General features: G+C 43.9%; 1 protein-coding gene across 3 annotated transcripts in view; it reads left to right on the top strand.

Annotated features, from left to right (window-relative positions):
• The window catches only part of evlb (Enah/Vasp-like b), a 47,885-nt gene that overhangs the window by 8,860 nt on the left and 31,365 nt on the right, over positions 1 to 7,660 (top strand). Inside the window, exon 1 of one of the 3 annotated variants that reach the window (XM_005724955.1) lies at positions 2,778 to 3,458. The exons of 1 other annotated variant lie outside the window; for it this stretch is intronic. In XM_005724955.1, the coding sequence (XP_005725012.1) occupies positions 3,364 to 3,458 (95 nt within the window). In that variant the 5' untranslated portion in view covers positions 2,778 to 3,363. Of the gene's footprint in view, positions 1 to 2,777; positions 3,459 to 7,660 lie in introns of those variants that run through there. One more of the 3 variants, XM_005724954.2, reaches the window with a different exon arrangement.

A 7,660-nucleotide genomic window follows, 5' to 3' on the forward strand; every position in this document is an offset into this window, starting at 1 on the left:
CACACAGTCATGCTATGTGTTACACTGAAGGCCAACCCTCCTGCTGGATGCTAAAAATCAGGTTGCCAGGACTTACACTTGGCTTTATCGCACTCTATCGTTCGCTGTCTCACTCACTTGCTCACACACTCACTCACTCATTCACCCACCTAACAGGATGAGGGTGGGGTTTGGTGGGGGGGGTGTATGACAAGACTGTACAGTGTAAGTGCTGACTGGTTGTCCTTTCACCCTTGCTATCCTGGCTCTCCCTCCCTCCCTTTCACCCAGGCATTTGACTCTCTCGCTCCCTCTCTCCGTCTGTCTCCTCCTCTTTGCTCTCCACCAAATTGTTTTTGTTTTTTTAACCCAACCTCCTCCTGTATTTTTGATAAGCAGAATATGATTGCTTTACAAAGAAAAGAAAACAATGAATGACTTCAACTGGAGTCACTATTCAGCCATCTACTGCTGCCATTTCAAAGAAAAGAAAAAGATTCACACAAATGCTTTATTGCAAACAAGAGAGTGTCTGTTTGCTTCAGTCTCTTCCTCTGCCTGTGCTCTCAGTGAGTCACAGTAAGATTGTAAGATAAAAATGATGGTGCAGATGGTGTGCTGCGACTCAATTGCGATATAATGTCCTTTATTGATTTGACACTAGCCACTGTAGTGAGTTAGTCTCATATTCAGCTACTGGGAGTTGCTTTCAGAAAATAATGCTGCCATTGTGTTGAAAAGAAAAACCCCACGATGGGCTTTTCTGTTGTTTTAATGAGTTTTTGGGAATTATTGCTGGTATAATGCACACGACAATGAAAAGCAGATGCACTTGAGGAAATTGTGTAAAAAGTGAATTTAAATGAAAAAACACAAATCCACTTTTATTTTAGCTTCTGACAGCTTTAAACAGAAACACAATTTCTGGGCCCAGTACTGTGGTGCATTATTCCATATAGGGATCTATTGAAAGTTAAGAGGTTCGTGTACATATTCAACTCCTCCATTCAGTTTCTGCATGAGAAAGACTTAGGGGTAAGCTTGGGTTAGAAATAAAGGGCTAAAATTAAAAATGTGTAAAAACAGTTTTATGGGTTTGTGTAATAGTCATGATTAAAAAGATTGACTTTTGGTTTGAAAGGAGAAACTAACACGTAAAAGTCAGTTAATTTCATAACCCATTAATACACCCCAGCCTCCTCCTTACAAAGGCTTCAAAGCCAAATACAGACTAAATATAAAAGACACAGGTAACGTATTGGAACATAATTTTAAAGCCTCAAATTTAGTGACCATATCTGAACTAGGTTTAGGTAGCTGTCAGCTAACCCAAGACTCAGACAGCTAGCTTGGTTAACAAGTTGCATTTATTACTTGTTGCAAGATTAAATGGTATGCTGATGTTTATTAGCAAAAATGCAGCTTAAAGAAAAGTGTTACTAACAGAGAAACTGAGCAGCTAAAAAAGAAATCTTTAAATAAATGCCAGCGTTGAACAAGAGTGAACATCACCTCTAAATCCACGCTAAAGTAGTGCATAACTTAAAGGGTCAATGTCATTTAATTTATTGAGTTATAATAGAAAAAAAATCACCCCTTTCAGGTTTTTTTGCCCTCTTGTTGCCTGCTTGCTTCCTTTGATGACCACTTCACTCAAAATACACCTTACCCCCACCTTTCACACCGGTGCAACAGTAAAAGAAACAAATTCCTGTACATTTTTACCAAATGATAATGTATCACAAACACCAAAACTCATGATTTCATAGAGGCAACAGAAGTTTGAAGAAGGCTGTCTGATGCAACTCACTGCAAGCAGACATTTGCTTCTAACTTAAGGTAATATTTTTTTCTCATAAACTAACAAATATGAAATTATTATCAAACAAGTAATAAAAGGACATGGCTGAAATTTCATTGGCATGACGATTTCTAGCCAAATGGCACTTTCAGCAGGCCCTAAACTGTGATTTCCGGTGCCGTCGGCACCAATTACAGAGTAAACCGTGTCATCCAGCAGTTCTACAGCCAGTTCAATCAATGAAATTGCCTGCTGGCAAAACACAGCAGGACAGATGTGGGTGGTGTGTGCAGGTTGAACTGTACTAGAAAGAGACCACGGGTGGGTCTATTTTTGTGGCATGTCAGAGGATGCACAGTAAATGTGGCAGGGATTTATTGATGTTGAACTCACCCACCCAGCCAGGAGATTAGTTTGTGGCTGCACGCCGCTTACTGTACTTTGCTTGTAATCTATATGTGCTGAGATAAATGGAGCACGGGACATTAAAGAGGCAAACATTGGGCCTCGCATGCTCGAATTTGTGTGTCCACATTTCGTATGTTGTTGTATCCGAAGCCCCACCCAAGCCTGGCACTCCACCTCAATCATCTGCGAGAAAAGATGGGAGCCATCAGATGAATTAAAATCTGTTGCTCCTCCTCTTTTTTCCCCCCTCGTTCTCGTTCTCTCCCTCCATGCGGACTTACGCATCCTCGTCTCGGCCAATCCGGCGGCTGGCGGAGGAGAGCTGCATGGTGAGGAGGAGGAGGAGGAGGGGCAGGACCAGCAGCCTCCGGGGCTGGCAGCCCGCTGCTCTTCTCACAGCTGGGAGGGGAGAAGGGGAGTGATGGAGAGAAGAGGAGGAGGGAAGGTGGGGTGTGGGGAGGGAGTATGGAGAGGGAGGAGGTAATCCAATGAGACACAGAGAGGAGAGGCAGCGTGAGGGCAACGCCTCACAGCACCGGGAATCTCTCTCTATCTCCATCTTGCTCACCCCCCACCCCGCCTTTCCTCTGTGTCTGAAGCGTAAAAAACCAAAGGACTCTCATCTCCCATTCAGTCTTCTCTGTACGCTGAGGAGTGCCCTCATATTGAAAACACCTTTTTTCCCACCAAATGCTTCAATTTCACCTTTATTTTTACCAATTTTTACTTCTTTACCTGCTGCCAAAGGATGATTTGATGACCAAAAGTGACATTTTTTTCTGTTGACCTGCCGGGAGCATGTATCTTTTACACGAGTCATCTTTGTTCTAGAGCTCACAGTTGCTGACTGTACACTGGCAGTGGGGAAATAGGTTAGTGTGCCTATCTGGTGCTGGGCAGGAGAGCTGATTGAACGTTCAGTCTGCCAGAGGAGGTAAAGAGGAGGGAGATGCCTTCCTGGTGGTAGCCTTCTGTAGCTCTGCGACTATTCGGGGAGAAGGTGACTAGAATGCTCCCACTGAACTCCAACCTCTAGCGGAAGTATCAGCGACGGGATTTCAGGGGAGACAAAGGAAGGGAAAAAAAGCAACTGAGGCAACAGACAGACATTTGTTTTCAGTTTCTGGAGTCACTGAACAGGGTTGACCTGTGTGCACCTGCTGTCCGCGGACACCATGGATATCAACCTTCAGTCTCACCGATTTTACTTCCCTCAGATCTACTGTGCTGAACCGGGGGCACAGCCACAGCTCACTGAGTTCAAAGTCAGGTAGGCATCCAATGCATGGTGGTGGGGGCGGTGTTTAGGATGGCATCCATCAGTAGATCAGATCCATCACTCACTGGTAAACGATGGAGTCATCCGAGGCTGATACCTCTAATTGCTTTTTCCATGCAAATTTTACTTACAGCATCATGATTGCATCTTTCACCAGACCCCCAGCTGCTGCTGCTGCTGCTGCTGCATATGAAACGCTTTCTGTGTATGATGAGTGCTGCTGTGAGTGGCTCATTGCCCTTGCAGGGGGATGGGGCTGCATGCTAATGTGTTTGCTAGCTGTGCAGAAAAGTGTCAGGCTCCTTGGAGAAGCAGAGGGCATTGACAGCCTATGAAGGAGATTGCCAAGTTTGGACAGTGCCACAGTTGTGCTGCATTTGCCATCCAGGAATCTATCGCCTTCTTATCGGGCGCCTCTGTGACTTCTTTTGTTCTCTTCCTTTGCGCTGCTCTCTTTTTCTTTTTTGCTACTCTCTCCTCTCCAATCGCAGCTGAAAGTGCTCAGGGTGGCTTGTTGCACATCCACAGTCGACGCCTGCCGTCGCGCTCACAGACGCATGCTCAGACGTGCAACAGCTTTCCTCCTCTTTGTCTTGTTGAGATGTAATTGTGCTCGGACGGAGCTATTGCACTCGGGCGTGCAAGATCTGAGACCTGATGCTTTGTGACATACATGAAAAGAAATAGAAAATAATCTTCAAGCTCTCCTTATGATCTTTGCCTCTCTCATCCATCATCAATCTTTGCATGCACAGCTTGAGATGTCGTTATAATCTCGTGTGTGATACATTTGACAATTCCTCTGCTAACAGCTCTGATCAGTGCAGCTTTATGGGACTCAGAGCCAGAGTTTTGCCCCACTAAGCAGCTTTGACCTTGGCCTGGTCCAGGCTGGTGGACCAGCAGCTTTATTGGGCTGGAGCGTGTCACTGTCACAGCCTGGCCGTGCTCCCTGATGGCGCCACGGGAGTCTGAGGTCATTCGCAGCTCGGTAGCATCAGCGCGAGGAGGGAGAGGACAGAAAAGTGCAAAGTGAGAGCATCTGTTTCTGAAAGACAGAAAAGGAATAGCTCTGCTTCATCCACTTTACTCGAGCTGTCGTTGGGCATGATGTCATTATTAGATTTTCGACTCTAACATATTGGCTCACATTTCATATCTGCTGCATTTAGCCAGGTTAGTGTTTGTAGTTTTATTGTTATTATTAATGTTATTTTCACAGTGGTTTAAGCCCAGTAGACAGTTAAAGAGATTTCATCGACAGCGTTCCCACCCCTGTGAAATGTCCACATCAGCAAACCCCAGGAAATGTCAGTAAATATCAGCGTTTTTATGCAAACTGTAGCCTTAATGAAAAAAAAAGTAGTCTCACACATTTCTGGCTGTGCCTCACATCTCTATTACACGAGGGAAGCGCGCACACACACACACAAACCCTGTGTGCATTTGCAGAGATTAACGAGGTTTAAAAGTGTAATGTGTTTTCACAAAACCAATTCAAGCCCATAAGCAATATTAATGTTTCACAAATCAGATTTTATGCAATGAATACTCGCTTAGAAAAGCTGAGCGTGGATTTGATGCACATTCATACTAAGACACTGCCGTATCTGTTCCTGTGTACACTAATCACTTTCACTCATTTTCTGGTAGTCTCCATGTTGAACCCCGCAAACAATAAAATCAGTAATGGGCAGCTTTACAAAGCAGCATCTCTAACTATATTCCTAAAAGGGTGGGCTTAAGCGATAATGAAACCAAGAGGAGCAGAGAGAAAAGAGAGGGAGAGAAAATATTAGACCAGTGGGGGGTGGAAGGGGGAGCACTGGTAAGCAGAAGGAAGAGAGAGTGGAAGCGTGAGGCAGATGGATGGAGGTGAAATTAGAGGAGAAAGGAGAAACCAGTGTGAAGGAGTAAATATGTGGCTGTTTGAACATAGACTTTGATGTGGCATACACCCTGAAAGGAAAACATGTGCAATGGATGCTGGGATATTAGCACCAGCTTCATAGTGGCCAAGCTGGGTAACTAGAGTATAGCCAGATAACCATGACAACCAATGCTGGCCAACGCATGAGAGCACAGATACGTATACAGTGCATGTATACATAGCAATGCACACAGGCTATGCATACGAAGAGCAAGAGAGCTTCTGTTTCAGTGCCTCCTGCAACTACAAAAAAACCCTTCTTATTTATTGTGCAGACCCAGTGCACTGATATTTATTAAAGAATAATAAATCATAGTTTCAGTTTTGGATCGCCCACTTAGTATAGTCAATATGCCAAATCTGTATATTTTAAGCAACGTCCACATATACTGTAAATTGTTTGTCTGTCTTCCACTGCAACCAGTTCTGACTCTCAGCTGACCCCAGGCCTGGCCAGAAGCTCCTTCTTGTCTTTTTATAATGTAATGTTTCTAATGTTAGTGTTGATGCCCTTTAGCACTAATTTTCAATGTGAGGAAGACAAAAACCAACAAAAGTCATTAAAATCATTCAAAGCTATTTGGCTAGGTTTAGAAGGAAAATCAAGGTTTGAGTAAAATATATATTAAATACACATTAAAGGATAAACTTGGATGACTTTTCCCCCAGTTTAAAACTTCTGATAAAACTGTGATTTTTCCTGTTTTGGCCTCGCTCTTGATAGAAATGGGCCTTGATGGCCAGCTCTCCCCTTCAGCTCTCTCTCTTCGTTCACCTTGAAAGCCTCAGACTTAAATCCAAGAGCTGCTGTAATGTAAGTTATTGCTTGAGGATTAAGTCATGGGATGAGGGAAGAGGCTTTCTGTTTTTCAGGATTCTCCGAGGAGACTAAATGTCTGCGTTGTTCCGCACCGTGGCCTGACAGATTAGTGATGGAGTCTACCACACATGCATGTCAAACATAAGAAAGCTCCAATGGAAATCTGTGAAATATTCTAGGTCAGTGACTCTGGTGACTGATGATCTTTGACACAAACATGAAGGATGCTACGGCTTGTTCACAGGATTGAGTCGCCCAATTACAGACACTTGCGAGTATGTTTTATGCAGACTGTTAGGATTTTCCATGGAGAGCACTTAACCTAATGGCCTTTAGCTAATGCTCAACTATAAAAGGGATCATATGTAAACATGTCTGTGCTGACTGTAGTCTTTGTGTGTCGGGGGGTGGGGGTGGGTGGGTGCACAGTAGGCAGTTAAATGGCATCATGGGTGAGAAGGAGCACACCCTCTGGGCACAGCTACAGCTTTCTTTTTTTCCTTTGAGGGATGGGAAGGTACATATTTTAGACGTTGCCAGTCTTTATGCTCCAGCTATGCTCTCACCTTCAACCTCCTCCCTGTTGGGAATTTTTTTTCCCTACGTCAAATGGAGACGCATGCATTTTTTAAAGCTGCTCCCACTTCTCGCTCTATTTCCTGTCTTCCGTATCTCTCTGCCTCCTCGATTTATCTTTTTTGTTTCCATCTTAATTTCTGATTCTCTTCTGTGATCCTCCTCTTTTCTCTTCCCTTCATTTTTTCTTCATATTCTTGCCTTTGTCCTCTTCTTCCTCCTCTCAGCATGAGGTCATATTGCCTCTGTCCATCCATTTGAGCCCCTGGGTTGATCTACAGCTTGACTGACCTCCCTAAATGCATGCACGCGCTTACCAGTGGCAGACAACCAAGTTTTGCTCCTCCAATATGTTTACAGCAGTGCACAGCTTCACTTGGATAGAGACAAGGGCAGCCTCGGGCTCTTTGCTGAGTATTAAAGATTCCAGCAAATGCTCATTAGAGTGAAATCAAGGTTCCCACGAACAACTAGCTAGACAGGAAAGTCTGGCTTCTTGTTGCAGCCTTTAAATCCACACCTGCAATAAAGATGAAATGCTTTTTAAAGATGGGCTTTAGCATTTGAGAAATATGCTTATTTGCTTAATTGAAAATTGATAGCACTCTTACACGAATAAAGAATAAATAGATCCACAGCCAGCACTCTGCATAGCATGAGAAATGTCATATCTTTAGCTTTGCAGGTACTGACATGTCATAGCTATAAAGTTCTCCATACAAGCAAATATGTTTCCCTAAAGTGTCCCTGCAGGTCTCACATTTCATCTTAATGTATCTAATCTCAAATCCCATTGTTTGTTTCGGGCTGCCATCCACTCATTGGGGATCTGTTGACTGTGTGCTGTCTCTGTCAGTGCTGTTATGT

Source organism: Pundamilia nyererei, unplaced genomic scaffold (genome assembly GCF_000239375.1).
Source record: "Pundamilia nyererei isolate P.nyererei 1_Seehausen unplaced genomic scaffold, PunNye1.0 scaffold00013, whole genome shotgun sequence".
NCBI classification, from domain to species: Eukaryota; Metazoa; Chordata; class Actinopteri; order Cichliformes; family Cichlidae; genus Pundamilia; species Pundamilia nyererei.